At 33.3% G+C, this 25,802-nt stretch overlaps 2 protein-coding genes across 10 annotated transcripts in view; both read right to left on the bottom strand.

The window, feature by feature from the left end:
* Window positions 1-12,746, bottom strand: part of LOC126781458 (enhancer of yellow 2 transcription factor-like) — a 67,208-nt gene extending 54,462 nt beyond the window's left edge. The window contains exon 1 of the mRNA XM_050506450.1: window positions 12,733-12,746. The gene's annotated coding sequence lies outside the window, so the exon portion shown is untranslated. The remainder of the gene's footprint in view (window positions 1-12,732) is intronic.
* LOC126781428 (tensin-1) overlaps window positions 1-25,802 on the bottom strand; it is a 101,222-nt gene that overhangs the window by 19,947 nt on the left and 55,473 nt on the right. For all 9 annotated transcript variants that reach the window (XM_050506399.1, XM_050506400.1, XM_050506403.1 and 6 more), the window contains 5 exons: window positions 14,743-14,928; window positions 2,467-2,523; window positions 1,181-1,357; window positions 664-851; window positions 399-548 (listed from right to left, as the gene is read on the bottom strand). In XM_050506399.1, the coding sequence (XP_050362356.1) occupies window positions 399-548; window positions 664-851; window positions 1,181-1,357; window positions 2,467-2,523; window positions 14,743-14,928 (758 nt within the window). The remainder of the gene's footprint in view (window positions 1-398; window positions 549-663; window positions 852-1,180; window positions 1,358-2,466; window positions 2,524-14,742; window positions 14,929-25,802) is intronic.

Genomic DNA, 25,802 nt, shown 5'->3' with positions numbered 1-25,802 from the left:
TTAGGAATATTTGTGAGTAATGCTGCACATAGATATATTCCACATTATAAGTTATAAGTAACGATCACACCGCAGCCTCATTAGGTGAACAGCCAGAGAAGCGGAGCGGAATACTGATGAGTTTGAGCTAGGTTAGCTCTTTTTATAGATTTATAAGGCTATCAGTGTATGATAGACTTTCAACTATTGTAAAATTGCATTAAATAATAATTGTCGCTATCATAAAATAATATCATAAAAACATTACTAAAAAATAAAAAAATGGATTGAAATTTGTATTATTTAAATTATCAGAAAACTTTGAGCTCAATTGTAAGAATCATCGTGGATCAGAGATCTGATTTGAATATTAACATAAAAAACGATGATGAGCTCATTGATTAAATCGTTCTATTTACCGTTTGTTGGAGGGCAGGTGGAAAACAGGGACTCTGTCGTCGAGATAGCGTCGCATCGCATAGCGGTCGAGTGCGTGTTCCGGAGCACCGCAAATCGCCGAGTAGTGCATGTAGGCTGCCACTAGTACTCCTAGCCGCTCCCGGTTGCCCCTTAAAAGTTCGTTTTACAATTAATTCATAATAATTAAATTTATTTGTGAACTATACTACGTGAAATATAATACTAATACATTTGAGTTACTACTTTTGAGGCATAGTTACTAACCAAGCTAGTAGTATCGCAACATTCTTCGGATGGGCAGCCAGCCAGCTTTCGATATGCTTGCAAGCAGCGCATAGACGTTCAAGTGGCGGCGCTAAATCTCCTGCCCAGCCCAGTGACCGCGCACGACCGAACACGCTACGTGCCGTGCGACCATCGCCGCTAGTGTCGTTGCCACTCACTTCAAATACCTGAAGTTAAATATATATTTTTTAATTATACAATAATATCAAGTATAGTTCCATTAACATGGCCTAGTAGTTTCGGTTATAAACTGCAAGAACCATACAATATTAAAGTAAAAAAATTGTAATATGCTCGCCTTAGCATAAAATTTGATCAATACATTCCAGTTTCATTCCGAAGCTTTCCTTCATCACAGCGTACTAGATTGATTACAAATCGAACACTAGAAAATAGACCTGTTTTTAAATCATAAGCAATCCGTTATCGAAACCATTAAAACCGAAACGAAACCAACTAAGTTCTACACAATCTATCCAGTAGTGGATGTACTGACCATGTAATGTTCACCATGTTTGTTGTTCAGCATATGAGCAGCCTGGGCTTCTGCTTGAGCATCTCTATCTGGCAGGTGAAGTGCGAGCATACGTTCCGCCACGTAACACAAATCCAGGCGTGAGCCAGGACCACCTGGACCGCCAGGGCCAGGGTAACTCACTGAGCGAGCACCACCCTGAAAAAAACAAGAAACAAACATAAAGATTGTATTATATTGTTACTTATTATAAAGAACATTATATTAATTATTGAACAATAACGATATTTACTAGACGTAATATATTAATCTTTGGATACTACTTATTTTAAAGATAAGAGTTTGTTTGTTTGAACGCGCTTGTTTCAAGGTCAATTCGATTTAAAAAAAATATTGCGCTAGATGGGTCATTTACCAATCGACCCATTGGAGCGGACAATACTATTTAACGCGGGTGAAACCGCGGGTTAATCGTTTAAAGCTATTACTCGTTTCATTATAATTTTATCTTGAACAAAAGCTAGTATTATACTAAACTACTTATATATATAAATAACTTAGGTATATAATAAGTTACAGTCATTTCTGTTCAGTGAAATGCCATGATTAACTCGAGTATGTTTATGTGAGATCAAACGCGCAAGTTGTAGGCGCGACATAATTTTGTGAAAGTGACACAAATTGTGCGTAGGCGCAGAGCAAATGCATTGCGTTATACAATTATCCGTAATGCAGTTAATCCGATTATTTTGCTCAGAGAATGAATTATTTTACGACTACAAGTTAAGCGGATTATAATTTATTTGAAACACATATACGAAACAAATACTGCAAATAAGAAGTTGACGAAAAAAACATTAAAAATAACACATGATTTTTTTTTTACTTATAGGTATTTACACTTTATTTTCGTCAATTGCTCTCGAAAAGTTTTCAAAAACTTTGCTAAACAAAACTTTAAAGGCACGAGGGTCGCTTCACTCTAACCTATAGGTCCGAACGGGGAATGTTGATTAAAATTTCAAAAACACACTCTCTTAAACAATATTTCTATATAATATTTCCTAATTTCTGTATATACATTTTCATGAAAATTTCGTGAAAATGTATTGCGTTATACTAGGAAATTTTAAAAAAATGTATTTACGGTTTGTAAACCGTATACAAGATTTATCAAACAGCGCAGTATATGCGAAACACTTGTTACATTTGCTTTCTATTTTAGAAAAGAAAACAAATGAGCAAGGTTGTTAAAAAGCGTATAAGAAACTAAATTTATAATTAAAAATATTATAGTTTATACGTACATGTTCCCTGGCAAAAACTGACGTAACTGAAGGTGCCGGGGCGCTGACCGCTCGAGTCTAAAACAAAAAAATGTTTCACTTAAAATAACAAACATTTTAAACTTATAAAAACTACTGGACGGAAAATTAAGTATGATTGTTACGAAATATATGGTTACAGCTTATTAAATGAAAACGAAATTCATTTTTTTTTTTTTCTAGTAGGTAGGACTTGCAAATGGATCTCGTGGTATGCGTTCACCACCGGCCATAGACATTGTCGCTTTAAGAAATATTAACCATTCCTTACATTTTTTTATTTTTTTTTTGTCGCTGGAAAAACGCATTATGCCTTTTACCCACGGGAACAGTGGGGGGGTATGTGGGGCTCGCCGATGTCCGAGGCGCCGAGTGCGCCCCGAACAACGGAATACCCACTAAAAAACCAGCGGTACCCTTTCCGTCATAACAAGGAGCTCCACGGGATCGCTTGCGCATGCAAGGAGACCATTTCCGACCAGCACTCCTCGCTTCCGAGCATCGCATTGATGATGCTCGGCAAGGAGAGGTCTCCGCCGACAACTGCCGCCAGGGAATGCCTCTGGGGCCCCCACGCGGAACCATTCCTTACATGGCCAATGCGCCAAGAACCTTGAGAACTAAGAACTTATGTCCCTTGTGCCTGTAATTACACTAGCTCACTCACCCTTCAAACCTGAACACAACAATACTATGAAGAGCCGTTTAGCAGTGATGAGTGAGAGGTGATTGTACAAAGCCAGGTAAACCTCTACTAATAAGTAGATGTAGTAAATTGCTATTCAACATGAATACATAAACTCAACAAAAAGTTTATATTAAATGACGCGGAAATATATGTTTTATTTACTTCGATTGTTCAACGGGCATTCAGAAGAGCTAACCGATTTCTACTTTTAATATATATATTATGTAATTGGGAAACTCGCTTAAAAAATCTTAGTTGAGTACCTCTCCAAAGAGTCGAGTCCACCACCGTTTGTGCAATAAGGCTTAAATAAAAGTAACATCTTTTTTTAATGTGGTTTAAGTTGAAGTTTAGCGTGGAAGTGTTTATAATAGGATCGTATGTAGAGGGATCACCCTTAATGTTGCTGATAAATGATGGCATCTAGATAGGTGTGGCTTAAGTGATTACTGCAGCTTTTACGGAGGGTTCCGTAGTTAATTATGCTGTTCCGGTGCTAGCTACATTAACGTTACTCGACACGAATTACGTCATTTGATTAAATATGTTCTATGTTTTTATATAAATAATTTAAGTAATATTAACCTTTTTTTATTACGTGTAAATCAGAGATTTCCGTTATCTTGAAAAATAGCATCAAGAAGTGATAAATTATACGACAATATAAATAAGTAATATATACTGGGTGCCTCTAAGGGACAAATGAATGACAAAATCATTTATACATTTAAAATTTCATGATTATAGTATCACGTCAGGGCTGCAACATTTGTATACGAAGTAATTATAAATGAGAAAGCAGTAAAATTCGATACATATCTTGAAGTCGAGATTCCTTTGGTATTGGCATTATCTAATCACTGAGGTGATCGCAGAGGAGCGCGCCGCGCCGGCACCGCGGGCCACTTACACTTTTAGTTTTATTGCAAATTTCACATCAATCACAATCTCAGATTTTCGCCGATATTTGTGAACTCGTTTAATGTGTTTTATTTCTTATAAGTCTTTATTACAAACAAGTAATGGAAGCTAAATGTTAAAATATCAATGAAATTTGAATAATCGACCATACGTAATGTACAATTTGACCGACTTGTTATGGTATTTACATTACTTTGACGCTAGTGGTTTGTTCGGGAAACCTCTATCATTTCAGGGGACGCGCTTTTATTATTATATTTTCCCTCAAATACTTCCTTACACGTATCTACTCACGAAACACACACCATTGCTTTCTTGTGATGTTTGTTAATAGATCGATGGTCCCTGGTGGGTCCGCGTTGTAGGTAAAAGGCTGCACGCCACAACGCGAACGCAAGGCGATGTAGCGCGCGCGCGGCCTCTGCCTCGCGAGCGGTCGGAGCTCGTGGTCGCATTTTCACCTTACGTTACGTTGCTTGCGACGAATTGTTATAGATATTTAGTAGCATCGTGATATAATATAATTAGCAATTAGGCTACAATTTTTTAATAGTCATTAAAGTTGAGATATAATATAAACTAGAGATTTGAACAAGTTTAGCTCAGACATAGTTTGAATATAAAATACTGTCTAAGGGCAGCGAAGTTGATTTGTTCGAAGCAGACAGTGAGTGTACACACGAGGTATCGCCCGGGGGCATGCGCTCCTGCACTGCGGCATCCCACATGTAACACAAACTGCAAATTGCCAAATTTTTTTTTATAATAATATTTAATTTTATTTGAAAAAAAAAAACTATTTATAAGGAAACAATAAATATAGATTAAAAAAAACAACCAATTAAGAATTTTATTTTATTGTTTACTGAATAATTTAATTTGGCGTAAAAGTTAAGTACGTAAATGTATTGAATTTATTGATTTAAAGAAACATAAACCATTTTTTGTTTCACAAATGGAACGGTTAATTTTATTTCCGTCATAACCCTGACCTTCGTAACAAACGCGTGTCTAATGATAGGGGGTGAATAACCTATGGGGTGAGACTCATCTAAATAAAAGATCGTCACATGTATAGTGTAAACGGACAGCGAAAGCAGTATTCTTTACTTTCATCTCAGGTAAGATTTCAGTACTTTTTCCCTTGAAACTCAATAAAAATGTTTGTTCTTAAATGCAACGGATTACAAAACTGTACTTAAGTAAATAGACTTGAATTAAACGCGGAAATAAAATGTTTGTTAAATATTATCGAGATATAAAAGACTAAAAAATATTTAGATAATAAATTAAAGTCACTTATGGAGGCCGGTAGGTAATTTTCAACGCAATCAAAAACACCTTATCTTATCATTTAACATGTATCTGTATCACTGTTATTCTTTATATTATATAACATTAATATATGAGGAAATATAATTTTATGAATAATTACTAATTAAATTGCGTTATATATTTTTAAAAATGTCGTTTTATTTATTATTTCACAGCACATAATCACTAAAGTTGATCACAGATCATAAAGAAAAACAAAAACTGTCACAAATTAATTGAATGCAACGCAAGTAAGGTCATCACATCGCACGTGAGTTTAAAATGAATTTTTGGCGAGGGCGTTGCAGCAATGGTGAGACGCAGCGTTCGGAGCCGAGAGAGGCACTGGCGCCGTACAGCGTCTCGACGCTCGCCAGCCCGACGCCGCGTTGCTAGGCAACGCGCATCTCACACTCACTGCGCCTGATATAATGATACGACAGGGTGCACGAATGTAAACTATAATCCTTCATAAAAACATACTACTAAGACATACGTAGATCTAACATATGTATAAAGGATATTAAAGAAATTTTCAGTGTTTGTCGCTAATGCATTCCTATATCATACAATTAGTTACGTTGAATTTTTGTACCCAGTGGTTGTCATCGATAGACTGTGAGTCCATCATTGTAACTTCCTCGATACGGTGGTTTTTGGGCATTCCGAGGGATTTCACGTCTTGCATAAAGGTACGCCTGGTAGGTGGCGTGCAAGTCGTATCGGTTTTTTTTATATAAAAGGATTTTAAGTGGCAATTTAAAGTTCAAATTAGTGAATTTTATGGTGATATTTAGTGAAGCGCTTTTGTTTATATTTGTTTCATTTGCAAAAAATGACCAAATATTATTTAGTTATAAATGACATCGTTGCATTGGTTCTCTCAGTAGCAAAACACCGCTCTTGCGTCCTTCCTTCGGTGAATAAGTAAATATTTTGACGTATTTGTGTTAATATATATCCGTGGAATCAGTTCGACTGGTGAAGGGCCATCATAAGAAATTGAACATCATTGATTTATATTTTACCACTGCGAGTGAGTATAACAACTTCTAGACGTTGAGTTATTTCAATTCATTCGTAATAAACATCGCAAAAAATCACATTAAAAAACCATTCGTTCCGAGTACACGGTCTATAATTCATTAAAAGCAGTAACATTATAATTCAAGAACGAAATCTGTAATTGGCATAATCTAACGAATCCAATCGAGTCTGAGCCTCGGGAATGCAGCCGGGCCCGGGCTACCAACACTTTTATTTTTATTCATTAATCGTCGCAGTCTGATTTACTTGCACATGTTTCGAGTAAATAAACTTATACTTAATATAATACGAGGGATGTACAACAAAAAGTTATATTTAAATAAGCAACATGTATAAATGTTTTGAATGCGAATGTACACATGTCGCATAATAAACACAGAATTTTAAACTATTTAGAGTTTTTTTTTTAACCTATAATTTGAAGCCAGACGATCATACCACCTAAGTAGTCACCTCCGGCCAACGGGGAATGTTAGAAACCGCTTCATTGGAAATGTAAGAAATAATTTCCGTCATATCTTCCGCCAACGCGCCCCCATATATGGGAACCAAAATTTTTTTTTTTTAAATTTATTACAAATCAAAAATTATTTCAATAAAAAATAATTATAATTAAGTGTTTAATGGTAATTCAGTGGTGTTTGCTGGCATCTCGGCATATTTTTATAAAGTCCCAACCATTGTATACCAATCTATTAAATTTAATATAAAATTGTATTTATGTATTGTGCAAAGAGAGTTCTTATACTACTTATTACGTAATTACGAGTCAGTTCATTCATAACTTTGGAATAACCGGCGCGGCGAGGCCGGTCGGCGCGGACGATACTACACGCTTCCGTAAACAAACCACGCACCGTCCTGAGGTGAGCAACATATTACGGCTGTACTTTATAAAAATATAGTCTTCCCGGATTACTTAATCGACTGCGATGAGGAATTAATATATTAATCTTGTGTTAATAGCTTGAATGTGTTGCCTGCAGTTACCACACGTCGTAGCCGCTGACACATAGGTGCAGATGCCGAAGTTATTTTAAAAATATGTACCTATATACGTGTCCTAAATTGGAACACCGACAGTCCGTTACGAAATTCGATAACGTATGAATTAGGTTTGGTATAATTAAAAATCTACAGTAGTAAAGACTTGTTTGAGATATTTTTCAAATATTTTTGGTAACATTATAATGAATACGATAATTAAATATATGGTCATGATGATCGTAAGGTGCCTTATTCTCTCGGTGGGCCATGTCAACCGGTCGCTACTTGGCGAGGCCCATGTTAATAAGCTTTTTTTGAATTTTTTAGCTGTATTGTCAACTATTATACTTTATTTTCAATGGCTTTACTAAATTTCAACAACACAAATGCTCCCATGACTGATAAAATATTAAAACTATAATAACTTATTAAAATTTATTACTTATTATAGGTTGTCGTTTAAAGTGAATAATTGATTTAGCTTGTCTGCTAATTTGTTACGGAATTACTTATTAAAGATTTTTAGCGAGTTATTTAATTATTATATATACACTAATTTCTCTCTTTCCATCATCATTGATTCATTTGCAAGAAGAAGGCATATTGTTTAATTAATCAAGCATATCATAATTTATAGGGAATGTTATTCATTATCTTTGGATTATCACCGATATTATAATATACTTTAAACTTTCGCGATGTATGATATTGATTTCATACTTCAAATTCAGTTTTATCCGCAATCATATGTTTTTTATTATTTTGTCCGACGTATTAACAGTTACGCCTGTCGTGATCACGGGTTAGCCGCTTTTAAACCCAAATATATTAAATAGATATTGAGGTTTACAAAATTCCTTTAAAATACATTTATAAATTTAACTATAAGTCATTTGTTTTATTTATGAATCATTATATTTGATTGTATGTATGAAATAATTGATCATAATATTAGCCAAGTAATCTATCATGACACCTGTCTTGCTGCTAAGGGCCAATTCGTGCGTGCCAATCACTTATCTCCTACGATTAATTTCGCTCTAAGCCCTCCGGAATTTCAATCCATTTTTAGCGCAACGGTTAACGAACTGTATAATGCTTTCACTCAAATTTTTAATACTGTTACTAAAACTTACTACTGAATTTATAATTAATTATTTAGATAAATAATTTGTCACATAGAAAAAATGTAAAATGTAATTCCGATTGTAACTAATTAAAATCATTTATGCGTTAGTAGTTTTTACAAAGTTTAAAGATTTTTTCTTAATAATATTTGATAAATGTTTAAATATAGTTATTATTCCTATATATATTTGTCATGTATTATCTCATAACGTAGGTATGTCTTGGCAAAGTTTTCAACAATATTTGTAACCTTTAACATTTCTGACTATAGTAAAAAAACCAAGCAAAAAATACAAACAGGTATACTATAATGTAGAATACATCAAAAGCGTTACGTCGGCCTCACTTCAACATCTAAATATTTATAGAAAGATTACGCATTTACATAAAAGATATCCGAACTTAAACATTTTCACGCCATCTGTTTCTTATGAATCGATCATGTTTTAACTAACAGCTTTGTAAAATTCTACGAAATTAGAAGTTTTTAATACAAAAAAAAAATTAAGCACCTGTATTTATTACCTATGTTACGTATAAATAAACAAATTGTTATAATTATATAAAATAACCTTTTCAATTGATTTATTATACGTTGATACCGTGTTGGTATATGTAGTTTACTAGGTAAAACATAAAAATCACATTGATAAATCTACATTTTAGCTAGTGTTCTAAGAAATCTACGAATGAAACATGCCTTAGGGCCCGATATCGCACCGAGTATCGTGAGAAAGGTTTGCGATACCAAAGCATCGTCTATCTTAAACGCAGACACACAACGCGGTATCTTTGATGGCCGTTTACAGTCAAAAGCAATTTATTTTAATCACACTTCCATCAATCCATAACGAATAGACGAATTAATATTATAAAAACTTTAAATTAAATTAATAATAATATAATAACTTTAATTTAATAATAATAATTAAGTTTACTTATAAAATAAATTTCAAGTTTGACATAAATAAGGTTGATAAAAATCATATTAAAAATAATTTTATTTAATTCTTACTTTAACAATTACAAAAGTAAAATAATAATAAGTTGAACGAATATTTGTTTCAAAATATACAAAAGAAAAAATAACCGCGTACAGTGTTTCTAATAATAAAAATTAATTACTGCATAAATGTAAACATTTTATATGAAGATATATTTGCGTTTTATAATGATTAAATTAAAGTTAATTGAATGGCATAAAAGTCCATGCAAATATTTCCGGTTTTAAGACGATGATAAATCTTTGTGTTTATGTTTCGTGAAACTAGCCTAATTGGAAACACTGACATCATAATATAGTATTACAACCGTAGAAGCAGTTTATCTAATTCAAAAAGATTTGAATACATACTGGCTGCGACAAGGCTTTATCTATAGATCTGAGTGAAGGGGCGGCGCCATGCCCATTGTTTAAACGTCGAATTATATTTACGGCGACAACACCGGACCGATGGTGCATACATCGACACTGACACCGCAACCTAATACGATAGATATCTCAAAAGGGTGGTCCCTCGTCTCGCGATTGCATCCAAATAATCTTTGAATATGGAATTCGTACGTTATTTAACGTGTATAAAATAAAAGACTTTATTTATACTTATATATATTTACACAAGTATGCTAACGTTATTTATATTTTATAATTATAGTGTACTTATTACCTGTGGCTGCTCATGTTTAACTACTAGCTCGCATTTTTACGACTCGCATGAACATGAACAAACTGGAAACGAGATTCTCGTCTTTGCCTACATTAATGTAATATTAAAAAAAAAAAACTATTTTATTATGACACCTATTATTGTGTAAGTATTATGAAAGTAAAATTGAAAAAACACTTGTGTTTTTAAACAATGTACAGCAATTCATTTATTGGTATCGAATGAGATCACTCCTATTTCTAAATCCATATCAGCCTTGTACTGTAGCAAACCTTGGAAGCGATTTGAATTCAAAACACTGGCATTAGCTGTATTCATTCCCCAGAATGTACAAGCAAATTACGTAATTTATAAACGAACATACAAGATGTGTTTTTTATCGAATAAAATGTTAAGAAATTAACAACACAATAAAAATGTTTTTAATGTGATGCAACACAAACTACCCACAGTTTGTGTTATATCAGTGCGTCATCCTGTGCAGTTCAGTCTGTATACGCACCACCCACTTCTCATATCGCATCTATCCTACCGTCAAGCAGCAAAATACATTGCTATATTTCAGATTGAAATAAATAAGTGACGAAGCCATTATGCGCACAGAGGACATAACGCCTTGTAATATGTGGTTAGCGATGTTTTGGAGATGTAAGATAAATCGATCAGGTGGAATGTTTGCACGCGTTAAAAATATTAAGGCAAAAAAACTGCAATGTGTTTAATAAAAAGAAAGTATTATTTAAAAGGTAAATATAATCTCATTCGGTAACGAGACGGCAATATTAAATTATTCATTCACGACTTCAGGAGCTAAAACAGAATCTCATCTGCGTACAACCTTTTCCTCGAACGCATCTTTTATTCATGAAATCCGTGTGATTTTCTACGAGATTTAATTTTGTTTCTCAAAGAAATTGCCCATTATTTATTGGACGGAGTAGCTGTTGTGTAGCTGGAGTGAAGGAAAATTCACTCAAATAAATCTTTAAGCCCGTTATTTATTAGCTATGAAATTATTAAATTTCGCCTTAAATGTTATGTGCCTGACTAAATGTTTAAGTTAATAATTAGGTTATATTAACACAAACCATTGAGAAAAGGATCGGAATTTATTAATATCCTATGATGTAATAAAAAAAATGCACCATATTTTATGTTATGTGAGGCCAAATTAACAACTCGTTTTTGCGAGTGTTGCTAAACTGGTTTTTTATTTCACGTTAAGTTACTTTTAGTTTACCTCAAAAATAAACTTAGTTTTTTTTATAGGAAGGCGGACGAGCATATGGGCCACCTGATGGTAAGTGGTCACCAAACGCCCTTAGACATTGGCATTGTAAGAAATGTCAACCATCGCTTATATAGCCAATGCGCCACCAACCTTGAGAACTTAGATTTTATGTCCCTTGTGCCTGTAATTACACTGGCTCACTCACCCTTCAAACCGGAACACAACAATAACAAGTACTGCTGTTTTGCGGTAGAATATCTGATGAGTGGGTGGTACCTACCCAGACGAACTTGCACAAAGCTCTACCACCAATAGAAGTCAGTTTTACGTCTATACAAAATAATAAATTAAAAACATAGGCAGATGAAATATGATTAGTTAATATTTTAATAGCTTGTTGACGCATTCCTAAATAATTATGATTGCTATTTTTATCATAAATTATATATCTAACCACAGATGTGACCACGAATGATGAACATATAAATAGGTTATATAGCGTGTACCTGTAAGTGTGTTTCCACTTTGCAGTCCATTATAAGGTCGGACAGTTATGAATAGAAGCGCTAATCGACACATTAGCGCGAAAGAGTTCTGATTCCGATCGACTATCAACACCGATAGCCACAATTACCCCATTACAACCGGACGAAGGCTTATCGCCAGTCTTTTCTGTCCGGAAATTGTTATACGACAAGACATTTATTGCCCCCTATTGTTAGAGGGTAAAAGCTTTATAGTATATAGAGGGTAAGAATATATAATAAAGATCATTGACAGATTGTTGTCAATATACCATTCCACACGGTCGTGATTTTTAGAGTAGCTATTTGTAATGTTTATTTGTATATATTGAAGGCTTTAATTATATAGTTATAGTATAGTACTGGATGCGGAAGGCGGAGAACCGGGAGCTTTGGCACCTTGGGAGAGGCCTATGTTCACTGCTTGATAGTATTAATAAAAAAATCTAAAAGTTTATGTATTTAGCATTTATGTATGAAATAAAAATGACTATTTCATTCATAAATTCATACAATATTATAACAAAGATGCCCAGTTATCAGTTGTTCAACTACAAACAATTAATAGTTTGTATTGTTGTGTTTCGGCTTGAAGAGTATTGGACCCGGTATAATTACACGAGTGACATAACATCTTTTTCATGTTCTTAATAATGATTTACATTTCCCAGAAGTGAACACTTGGTTGTATAAGTCTATTATGCCGTTTTAACGAAAAAATCGATAAAGGTAGCATCACACTTTCTATCTTGATAAGATTTGAACTATACACTGGCATATTGTTGATATGTCGATGACATTTAAGTCGATAATCGCAGGATTCCTTGTCCACTTCTATGTTAACAAAAGATACCATTTATTTTTCCACAATCACGACAGGAATTATAGATTCAAATTTTACACATAAAAACCTCAAAGCTGCTTGCTTAAGATCTTCAGCAAATCAATGTTTCTATCCGCTGGCTACCTCCATTCTAACGAAATTCCTTTGATTAATTCCAAAGATAACAAGAATTCCTATGCTGTGTAAGTTTGTAATAGAAATTAAAAAAAACCAGTTAGACCAGCGCTAAGAGGTTTTCGTAGAATTTACTTATTTAAATAGGTTCTAGGTTTTCTTCCCGCGAGTTTGCGCGCAAACAACCTCTACAACCTTAACCGTGTTAAATTATAAATTGAGATTCATAGTAGTAACAAATAATATATTCAACCGTCAAACCGACGAACGAGTAGGCAAGCTGGCGGAAAGGAAAACGATTCGTTGTTATCCTTTTGTGTGCGCATGTTTGTAAAAAAGTATTTTATTTATCTTATACATCATGAACATATACATATGTTATAATATTAATTTTGATTGTATTGATGAAGAAAATAATAAACTTCCAATGGCTTTAAATATTTAATCTTAAATCGGTTTTTTATGTATTATAAATGATTGAAGCGAAGATGACATAGTGGTTAGAACGCGTGAATCTTAACGTATGATCGTAGGTTCAAACCCAGGCAAGCACCACTGAATTTTCATGTGCTTAATTTGTGTTTATAATTCATATAGTGCTTGACGGTGAAGGAAAACATCGTTAGGAAACCTGCATGTGTCTAATTTCATTGAATTTCTGCAGCATGTGTATTCTACCAACCAGCATTGGAGCAGCGTGGTGGAATAAGCTTCTCCTCATAAGGGAGAAAGGCCTTACTGTACTGTACTGAACTGTATAATTGATTCAGATTCAAAATTGAAAATATGACCTTAATTTCGTAATAAGTAAATTTTAATTTTATATTTAATGTAAATAATATAATTGCTATTAGTAAAGTAATTAATCCGAAAAAGTAATCAAAAAATGAATTTTCGAGCATTGCGCGTCTTTCGCGTGCCGTTGAACTATTTCCATACTGTGAGAAAACAAACATGTGTACAAAGAAATAAAAAAATGAAACTAACGGTAAAAATTGACCTTTAGAAATAACGCGTGGGCGTGTGAATAAATTATGAGCTTAAATGTAATATTTAACTAACAGATTAAACGTTTCCGTTGAGTAAAATCAGTTAAGTTTAAATCTCGTTTGAGACTGGGCTTTGAAGGTTTTATACAAAGCAAGCTGGTCACCGGGCAGTAACCCTCATTTTACGAGCACTCTAGCACAAAGGTACATTAGCTCAACAACAGGAATAGGTAAGTTGCGAGTGCACCTGAGCCGAGTCCGGCGGTTTATGATTTATAATCACCTCATACAAAATCTATAGCTGAATGCAGCTCGGCTTCTGCATCGTTTGTTTTATGGAGCGGGAGGTGGGGGGCTGTTTGTGCGGCGCGTGACGGGATCTGACGTACGAACCCGATCATTTTATTCAATTTCCCACCCACTACATTCAAATTATTATAACATCAATCAGTGGGGCTAGTAATTTATTAGTTAAAATAAAGTACTCATTCTATATAACTTCGAATTAAGGTTCATATATATTATGAAAACAAGACGTATTTTATTTAATCACAATAGATAAATAATTATTATAGATATAATATTTATTATCACATTGGTTTATTAAACTACAATCAGCTGAAAAATAATGTTTTATTTAAATTGTTTGTATAAAAAACATTCGCAGTTAGAAAGTGATTGCATTGAATAATATAATACCGGTTTGATCACTTAATGTTATGCATACAATCAGGTAACCTTTGAAACATCTACAAATGTCGTCCTTACATTTAACGAATATGTTTAATTTATAACTCAGCTTACCGTGATGGTGTCATAGATGCCATTCTGATCGCTGCGAAGGGGAGAGGTGACGGTGACGGCGGTAGCGGAGGCGGGTAGCGTGGAGATGTCCTCACGCGATGGCGGTGGCGACAGCTGTAGCGGGTCCCCATTACGTGCCCACGTCCGATGTATTTGCCAACTTGTATCCGAGAATCTTGCTTTGTCCTGTATTACAAGTATATAAATTTAGAAATGTATGTATAAATTTAGAAATGTAACAAGATCTATTATTTAATATGATTATTTACTTAAACTCAATTTTAGAGACAGCTTATAATCAAAATATAGGAAATTAATCATTTGCGTGTTATTGAAAACACTTTCCGACAAACGGCATTATTGACCATTGCAAATTTAATTAGTACTAAAAGTAGGGTGTCTAATTAGACGTGCTATTAGCGAGTGGACAGTGTCACGGCCCATTCAAAATATTTCACGGCTGACAAAAACTTTCAGATCCGTGTTAAAATGATAATGAAAACCGCTGCGGTGCTGTTATTTCGTATTAACTGTTTAGACACGCGATGTTATTTCTGGCACACCTGGAAAACATCGATCTAAGTTTAAAAGAGACGCTATAACATATCCGCTGATCGATAGCTCCTTAGAGATGCATTAATATCATCGTCACGTCCGAATCTTCTGAGCTGGTCTTCTTTGTATTACGAACCACGCTTAAGGCTCATACCGTACAGGATACAGGCTGCGCATTATCTTAAAAGGCGCTAGGCACGTTGCGGCCACTGCGGCCACGTAACCTAATAACATAGTTTGCATAGTATCTATGATAACCTCGAATTTAACATAAATTTATGAAAATCAATTATTAATATTGTATTATTCATAATAAAGATTTGAGCATTGATTGCGCTAAATCTCAAGTCATTTATTTGTAGTAGAAAATTTACATCTGATATTTTTTCGGTCATGTCTGATTAGCATTCCGTCTGGCTGAGAGCGATTAAATAAAAAGTACGCGTTTGTTTTCACTAAACAACTTTTCACTCATGCACTATTATATTCATACGTCCTAAACTAATAGCTAGTTTTTAAAATCAGCCGCGGTGGCTAAAATTGGATTAGGAAGATATTATCAATATAATAGACAGCAACAAATGGCAAAGACATTATAATTAAAATATCAGAATCTTGTAAGGACGGGACTAGGTAAATAAAGTAGATGTTTAAGGTTTGAAGATAAATTTATTACTCCTCTCAATACCATGTGTCAGCTGCTTATATACTACACTACATGCCCTACCAAACAAAAAAAAAAAAATGTTGGATACATTAACATTTTTTTTTATCAAAATACAATATGAAAAAGTAAAATAAAATTGAATATAATAATAATTAAACAAAATAAAACAAATATGTAAACAAAGGTATAATAATGCAGTGCTGAAATTTAATATCAAATATCATAATAGGTACAGTCATAATCACAAGTCTTAATAAACAATATGTTTAATGATCATTCAACATAAAGTCTTGTCCTATTTTTATGAACAGTTTTTTCTTTACCATTGACTAAAATTACAACATTCGGTGATAAATCTTTAACAACTGTATATGGACCTAAATATAATGGATCAAGTTTGCTAATATTTTCATTTTTAATCAATACTAAGTCTCCTTGTTTATACTCCACTGGGTTTATACTTCTATCATATTTTATTTTTCTTAAAGTTTTACAATTTATGAGGTTTGTTTTAGCATCATTTTGTGACTTTTGTAACCGGTATTTTAGTTCTATTGCATAATCATCAAAATTGTAAATTGGATCTATTGTCGACCTAAGATTACTTGGTAAGTTACATTGTTTGCCAAACACTAATTCGTATGGAGTAAATTTTGTACTCGAGTGTACAGAAGTGTTATACGAAAAACACCAGTAAGGAATCCATGAACTCCATTCCTGACTATAACTGTTAACTTGCATTCTTAAATAAAATGTTAAATGTTTATGACTATTTTCAAGTGATCCTAAGGTCTGATGGTGGAAGGCTGTAGACTGTAATTGACTTATATTTAAAATTTTACAAACCTCTTCCATTGTAGAATTTATAAATTCAGTTCCTCTATCGGTCACGATCTGCCGAGGGATGCCATATCTAAGTATAAAATTATTTACTAGAGTTGTAGCTACTGTGCGCGCATCCTTACCTGCTATCGGATATGCCTCGACATATTTGGTGAGGTCGCATTGGAGCGTTAAAATGTAATTATAATTATTATCTCTTGTCAATGGACCTACCAAATCTAAATAAATCTTATCAAAAGCTGAATTTCCACAGTCCGTTATGGTCATAGGTTCTTTTATGGTATTTAAATATTTATAACGTTGACATTTACTACATTTTTTTACAAAAAGCTTAACATCATGCTCTAATCCTGACCAAAAATATTTTTTACGAATGTTATTTAACATACGTCTTATTCCTGCGTGTCCGCTAGTGGGCAGGATATGATAATCGTTTAATATAACTCTTTTCGTATCGTCGTCTATAATTTTTGTAACTCCTTTAATTACGCATAAACGGGGTCCGGACCACTTACGCATTTTAGTAATAACCTGAGCTAGCTCTTTAATTATTTGAAAATTATTCTCATCTTTTATTACATATAACGTATTTATTTTTAAATCGATACAAAATGATTCCATTTCCCTCACAGAGACAGCTCGTGTACACTGGGATTGGGTAAACAGTTTCACAAAAATTGTACGATTTGACGACGAGTATGCATAATCACCACGCTCTAATGATACGCATTTTTTAAACTTTCTCCATTCTTCTTCATTCACAAATATCAACTCCGTGTAATACTTCGGTAGTTTTAACATCTCTACAACTCTTGGGTGATCAGTCCAATCGTCAGAAGAAATATTAGAAACCGAAGTAGAATTACAAGGTTTTTCATCAAGCTTCTTCTTTTGTGCCCTTGTAAGTACTGACAAAATATGATCATTCATCGCCTTTAATTCTTCACTACTAATTTCTATGCGTGACAATGCATCTGCAGCTACATTATCACACCCTTTCACATAAGTAACCTTAAAATCATACTCTTCAAGTATTAGCCGAAATTTTAACAATCTACTGGAAGGATCTGTCATATTGTATAAAAATATTAAGGGTCTATGATCCGTTTCTATAATGAACTTTCGTCCATAGAGATACGGTCTAAAATATTTAACAGACCAAACAATCGCTAAAAGCTCTTTCTCAATCGTTGGATACCTACGTTCAGCTTTATTTAAACTACGACTGGCGTAAGCTATTGGTCTACGATCAGCATTACATAAAATCGAACCTATTGCATACCCTGAGGCGTCTGTCTGTAGTATAAATGTGTTATTATAATCGAAAATAGGATATTGTAATATTGGAGGGCTCATTAACATTTCTTTTAAAGTACTAAATGATTTTTGACAGTTTTTATCCCAATTAAATATTACATTTTTACGACATAAATCATTTAATGGAATACAGATTTGGGCGAAATTCGGAATAAACTTTCGATAATAGTTCGCAAAGGCTACAAATCGTTTGAGCTCGTCTACGTTTTTAGGAACCGGATAATTAATTAACGCCTTAATTTTTTCTGGATCTGGTTTAATGCCGTCCGCTGATACCACGTGTCCGAGGTATAAAATTTCTTTTCGAAGAAAATCGCACTTATCAGGATTTAATTTTAAATTAACTTTTCTAAGCCTTGTTAAAATATCTAACAAATTTTTATTATGACTATCTAAATTTCTTCCGAAACAAATTAAATTATCCAAATATACAAAACATTTATCGTAATTAAGTCCCGACATTGCTACTGTCATTAAGCGTGAAAATGAACCAGGACTGGTTTTCAAACCCATAGGCATACGGGTCATTTGATACTGGCCAGACGGTGTTGTGAATGCGGTATATTTCCTACTGTCAGCATTTAGCTTCGTTTGATAATAAGCTTGTGTTAAATCTAATTGAGAAAAATAAATAGCTCCTGAAAGTGAGTCTAATATATCACTTATATTCGGAAGGGGAAATTTTTCATGCATTATACAATCATTTAATTTTCGAAAATCTATCACTAAACGCCAGCTTTTATTATTATCTTCTGATTTTTTAGGTACTAAAAGTACTGGGCTAGACCATTCGCTGTTAGCGGGTTCGATAATATCATTGGCCAACATTTTTTGAACTTGTTTTTCTATTTCATCACGTTGAGAAAACGGTAATCTATATTGTTTAGTATAGACCGGATTCGTATTAGCTTTTAGTTGTATATTTTGTTCGTAAAGATTACACGTACCTAACTTGTCTCCTGGCAAGAAAAATACGTCAGCATATTTCGCACAAATACTTTGTATACTAATGCTTTCTTCTTTGTTCAAATGATTCAATTTAATTAATGATAATAATTTCCGAACTCTTTTTCCGTCCAAATTTTCTTTGTTAAACGAACAAATATTATAATTCGATAATAAATCAATTTCAGGCCTAAAATAACTAAGATTAATTTCTGTTTCGCGAGTATTTAAAATTTGAATAAATATTTTTCCCTCTTTCGGTTGACAGATACTTCCAGCGATAAATACACCTTCACACAATTCTCTGGGAAATATAACACACGATTCATTCAAATAAGAATCAACTTGAAAAAACTTTTCACACCTCGGAGGTACCTTTATAAATGTATTTTTACCTAATTTTCCTAAACCTAAGGAGAGCGTAATTGGTTTGTCGAAGCTATTTAAAGTAAATGTATTATTTTCGTAATTTACTACACAATTATAATTAGTTAAAAATTCTTGTCCGATTAAACCATCTTGAATACAAGGCAAATTCTTTAAGACATAAAACTTATGTTTGAATTCTATTCCACATAAGGTAAACGGTATGTAAACATAGCCCTCGGTGTACGAGGTGCCACCAATACCATTTACGGCTACGCGTTTTGGATGTATTGGAATATTCCTATCTCTTATTACATCGTATTTAATCACTGACATCGAGGCGCCCGTGTCAACTAGCATTCTATATTTGGTACCTAATATTGTAAACTCTACGAAATTATTATATGTATTGCATGCTAGAATAAAGTTAGGATCGAAAAAACTCTAAGTTTTGGTTATTTTCCGAAGTAGTAACCTGTATATCGTTTTGGGATTGATTCATAAGATACCCATGCTGTTTTCTACCGTTATTATTTCTACCTCGCGATACTGCACGTTCAAAATTATGTCCGCGTCCTCGAGAATTACTTGTGGATCCTCTATTGTTTCCTCGGTGGTATAAACTAGATGTTTGATTCGGCATCGGCCTAAATGAACTATTTGGCGTGTAATGTTGGCGTGCGTTGTTTAATACTCGACCTCTACTATGCCCCCTATAAGATGGTTGGTACTTACCTCGATGTTGAGTCGTGAAAATCGTTTCAGCTGATGTAAAAGAGCCTTGACGCGACAGTTCCTCGTCTTTGGCTGCTCTTATAACATCTTTCAGCTCTGAGTAGTTGCGGGCCGCTAAAATAGTGCTTAATCGACTGTTCTTTAAACCTTCGGTGAATCGCTGTATTGCTAATTTTTCGTTTACGGGTCTCAATATTTTAAACGCGTTATCGTCACCGTTAGCTTGGGAAATAGTCAATTCAACAAATAAATCCTCAAGTTTCTTACCAAATTCCTCAATACTCTGCGAACCTTGTCTAGATTTTAACATTTCTATTTGTAGTGCCGTGGCTGACTGCTTAGTCAACAGATTATTTTTCATGTCGGCAATAAGTTCTGTGGAAGATTCATAGTTAGATAACAAACGTAATTTGGCATTTTTAGTTAAACGCGTTTTAAGGACAAAAGAAATAAGTAACTGTTCATGTTCTTTCCTAATGGTTTGGCTATAGAATTCGATACAATCTATTAATTTTTTAGTAACTTCTTCATCTCCTGTCATAATAGGTAGAAGAGAAGTAGCAGTTTTCATGTCAAAGTCAGTCATGGTGCTAAAATCTTGGTCACTAACTAAACAAGTTGTTTGAATTTTTTGATAAAGCGATTCAATTTCTTCGCAAGCAACTAATAAGTAATTTATCTCTTCCTTTTTTATATACCCTTTAGATGCATTAAAGTTTAACTCGTCACGATATTTTATATATTCGTCATATAAACTTTTTGCCTCTAAATATTTCTGTTCTAACAACTTTTTAGTTCTTTTCCCTTTACTTAGTTTAATTAAATTTATTTTTATATTTTCAATTTGATGTTTTATATCTAATATATGATCCATTTAAATCTTAAGAAACGGCTTAAAAATATACACTTAAAAATAATGATAAAATATGAATATATCTATTGTCTATAATTCCATAACACCTTTGCTGATGACACTATTTCACTTCTCCTTTTATATATTTTTCACACTTTTACACTCTTATTTTTTTTTTATAAACATCTATTGATGCGTCTCCAGGCTAAACGACACTTTCCTGATTTCTTTCTCCAATCTCTGGTCCACGCCTCGAACGTCTGAAAGCGCTCCTGGCCATCTCCTGACGCATCCAGTTTATGTGGCAGCGTTTATATAATTTATATATGGCAAACTTTGCCCCCAAAATTAAAAGTAAAAGAAAAATACCCAAAATTATATTTGTCACTTTCTGATTTTGGTGTATTAGTTCCACGTCGGCCGAATTCACGCCTCCTGCGGCATTTTGTGCAATCACAATTTGTTCTTTACTTTGTTCTTTGCCCATTTTGTATTATGACGCTACTAACGTTCGAACAATTAAATACACGAATGTCCAATATTACACAGAGCGACATTATATTGTTATACTGCACTTCGTTAGAACCCGAAACCGAACCTTAAATGGCAGGGTCGCCATGTAAGGACGGGACTAGGTAAATAAAGTAGATGTTTAAGGTTTGAAGATAAATTTATTACTCCTCTCAATACCATGTGTCAGCTGCTTATATACTACACTACAATCTTCTTATAAACTTAAACTTTTTATTAAAACATATTCAACCTGTAATAAGGTTCATTTGTAAGAAAACACATCACGATACAAAGGGTTAGTGAAATTGACTAATGATCTTTCAGATAACCTCAACCATTCCGCTAGTTTCCTTGGAGGAAACTCATTCGTAGTCGTAATTGCGATTCAAGATCCATAAATTCAAATCTGTGAGTCTGGATAAATACGTGGTGTAATAAATCTTCCTATTAATGATAGAGGTGGATGATATGCCGGCTTAAATAAGCAATTTCGGTAACGAACCAACCTCAATCTGTGACAATAACGAACAACAATAAATAATACCGCATTAACGTGACTCAATTTTAGTTGATCGACTAAATAAACTTTTAAATATATGTTAAATAAAAGTTGGTCATCTTTTACTTTTATTGATTTAAATTTATTTCGCATTTTCTATTCGTTTCAATTTTGTTTGTTGATCGACAAATGTTGGTCAAATAAAATCGAACCGTGCAAATTCACTGTAATTGCTTGCTGATAGTTTAACGGTTAGTTATGGGCTGGCTCGTGAACTCTTGTTTAATAAAAATTGGGTTTAAAACTTCATTCATCACACTTATACCTATCAAATCACAACCATCGTTTTTATTTAAATACGATATATTTATATTGACCATTTAACTCAGGTAATATGTATAGATCGATATTAAAGATTGCAACTTCATAAATAATGACCGCGTGGAATGGTGGCAAGAATGCTAGCAGCATTTCTCCTTTGAATCGCAATTCCAATTCTCTGGGCGAACAGAGAACCGGCCGCTCTGACAACAGTGCGTTATATCTTGTATTGATTTTTTAACTCCAAGGTCCAAGTGTTTCATAATACCTATATCTCATGTTTATATCTCGATAATACCTATATCTCAGGCCCTAGGTCTCAGGCTACCTCAATAATAATCGGTTCAGTGGTTTATTCGCAATGATGTAACAAATTAACTTTCGCACGTACTAGAGAAATAAAGTTCTGCTTATATATATGTAATAAGCCGTTTCTAAGCTATTTGCACTGAGACTTTTATAAGTTTTTTCTTTTATTTCAATTATCTTTTATTATAAATTATTTTGTTGCTAAATATTTATTTAATTATAAAATTATAAATATATTCTTCTTATTTATATGTTTATATGAGTCATTCATTTTATATTGTCTGCCTAAGGGGTGTGGTAGAGCATACATTTAGGCATTAAGTTTTGTTCCAACTGTAAAATTTTTAAGATAACACAGTAAATATACGTTTTAAATTTAATAAACAACTAAAACAGCACAACAGATCGAACGGTAACGTTAGATAGATAAGATAATAAACATCCCACGTGCCTGATGGTGCATTCGTATTCTGGCTAAGCAATAGAATCTATGCGTGGGCTGCATAGCCTGCATACACATCACATTTCACTACTACTTTCGACACATATAAGCGAACTCCAATAAAGTGACATTTTACACTACGCACCTAATATTTAACACCTTTTGTGTTGTTGATTTTTAATCGTAAATTATATATAATCAAGCAATTTGTAAGAAACTTAACGCCCGAATAACAAATCCAAGTAAGACGTGATAATTTGGCTTAGGTTTCGTTAATTTGGTTTAAAGTAATAACAAATATATATTCAGAGCCGAGATAGACCAGTGCATAGAGTATACATATCCTAATCGAAAGACCACGTGTTTAAATGAATCATACTGAAAACGTGCTTGCTTAAGAAAAAAACAACAGTTTAGGCCGGCAGTAAAACTTCATGCTTGTTACATTAATTTGTCAAAATGTATTCATCCATTGCTTTAAAAAAATATTGAAAGCGTCGAGTATAAGTAATGTACTTTTGTAATTGTATGTAGACGCAACAAATACGGCAAAAATATTGAAGTATTTGTGTTAATACATAAGCAAATATAGTCTCAGTCACTCATTAGTATCTACATAACATTTAAGTAAGTAATATTGGATATTTGCTTGCTTTTCATTCTAGTGAAATCGTTAGTCTTGGCGACAGCATGAATATTAATAACTTAACCTCTTCAGCGTGTCTACCTCATTTGCTCAAACTAAAACCTCAATTGACAAGTTAAATTTGATGGCAGGACTTGTGCAAGCCGGTCTGTGTAGGTACCACTCATTTTAATTATAAATATTAAATATTATAAATATTTTCTACCGCCAAACACTAATAATTAGTATTGTTGAGTTCCGGTTTGAAGGGTGAGTGAACCAGACAACTAGTGGCTCGAGAGACATGACGTGACATTGACGATAGGAAATGTTTAATATTTTTGTTTTTGCGTTTGTAATAGTAAACGGTCAATAGATAAATAAAAAAACAAATACTTTTTATATTTCTTGTAAGTCATTGGTAGCAACTTAATATAACTATTAAACACAATTTTTATTTTCCTCAACTCCAGAAATTTCGAAGTCAATCTCATCCAGATTTTCATTAAATTAATAATTTGTGTTAATAAACCTCGTCTCTACCCAGAAATTGATTTTCTTCTTAAATCAAACAATTTTCCGTTTCTCTACAGTTATGGAATTAATTTTTTTCTCATCTAATATCATTATAGCATTCATTCATTTTTGACATGTGATTATTTTATTTGTGACTAAAATAAAAATAAATAAATATTAACAATTTTTATATCAAATAACAACAATGAATGAACTAAAACCCTTAACGCTACTTATATACGTGGTAATTCTGGTTTATTCTGGTTTTAGTCACTATGACTACTATTACTACACTACTACAAACGCAAAACCTCTCTAAGGTGATTTATCTGTGCAAGACTGATATTTGTTTATAATAATGCTTCGTAGAACTTATCTTTTGAAAAGTATTACTATTGCATGTACATAAAAGGCGAGATGGCCCAGTGGTAAGAACGCGTGAATCTTAACCGATGAACGTGGGTTCAAACCCGGGCAAGCACCACTGAATTTTCATGTGCTTAATTTGTTATTATAATTCATCTCGTGCTTGACGGTGAAGGAAAACATCGTGAGGAAACACCTGCATGTGTCGAATTTCACTGAAATTCTGCCACATGTGTATTCCATCAACCCGCATTGGAGCAGCGTGGTGGAATAAGCTCCAAACCTTCTCTTCAAAAGGGAGAGGAGGCCTTTAGCCCAGCAGTGGGACATTCACAGGCTGTTACTGTTACTGTTACTGTACATAAACCGCATCATATAAACCGTTTATATACATGACATAACAACTACATAGCAACTAACATATAATAGTCATCGGTACGGTTTTATTATATGTAATACTAATTTTACTATTCTCAAAATCAACTGTTCAACAGCTCTTCACGCGCTTACAATCCGAGTGGGTCTTATACACTCGGATGTAAATATTAATTATATGATACAAATATATTTTTACGTGATATTTACGATATAACTTTTTCAATTTAAAAAAAAATACTTATAATAAGTGGTGTCTGAATAAATACTTTCGACAAATTAATCATTTGTTCTAAAAAAACTTTTTTTTTTTTTTTATTTGTGTCAAAGTTTCAGAATCGATTAATGTACTATTTATATTATCTCGATAAAAGCCCTCATATGGAATGTCTCTTTGATATAATTTTGCTGATAAAATTTATCGTATATCGTTTGAAGCAGTGTATGCTCACTAGTACGCTGTACAAACAGAGGCCAAGGACAATTGGAACACGTATTAGCGGCGCGATTACTGCGACAGATAGCGGATGACCCGATGAGACTTTTTGTTTTTATTTGCGTACCCTTTTTATTTCAATTAAAAAAACAAAACAAGGTTTTATTCTTATAATAATAATCCAACAGTCAGACGTGTTTTTAGAGTCAATCTGTATTATAAATACGGCGATGAACAATGAAATAAGATATTATTAACTTAAATGCTAAAAGGTTAAAACATTTAGGAAATACTCAAGGACAACTTAACAAGACACGATTTTCTTGGATACAGATTACAGAACGAGCAACGATCGCTCCGGATTCCACAGTTTTTGC

The sequence above is a fragment of the Nymphalis io genome, chromosome 3 (assembly GCF_905147045.1).
Source record: "Nymphalis io chromosome 3, ilAglIoxx1.1, whole genome shotgun sequence".
Lineage (NCBI taxonomy): Eukaryota > Metazoa > Arthropoda > Insecta > Lepidoptera > Nymphalidae > Nymphalis > Nymphalis io.
The sequence above is the reverse complement of the archived record's forward strand: the minus strand, read 5'-3'. Positions and strand labels throughout refer to the sequence as shown.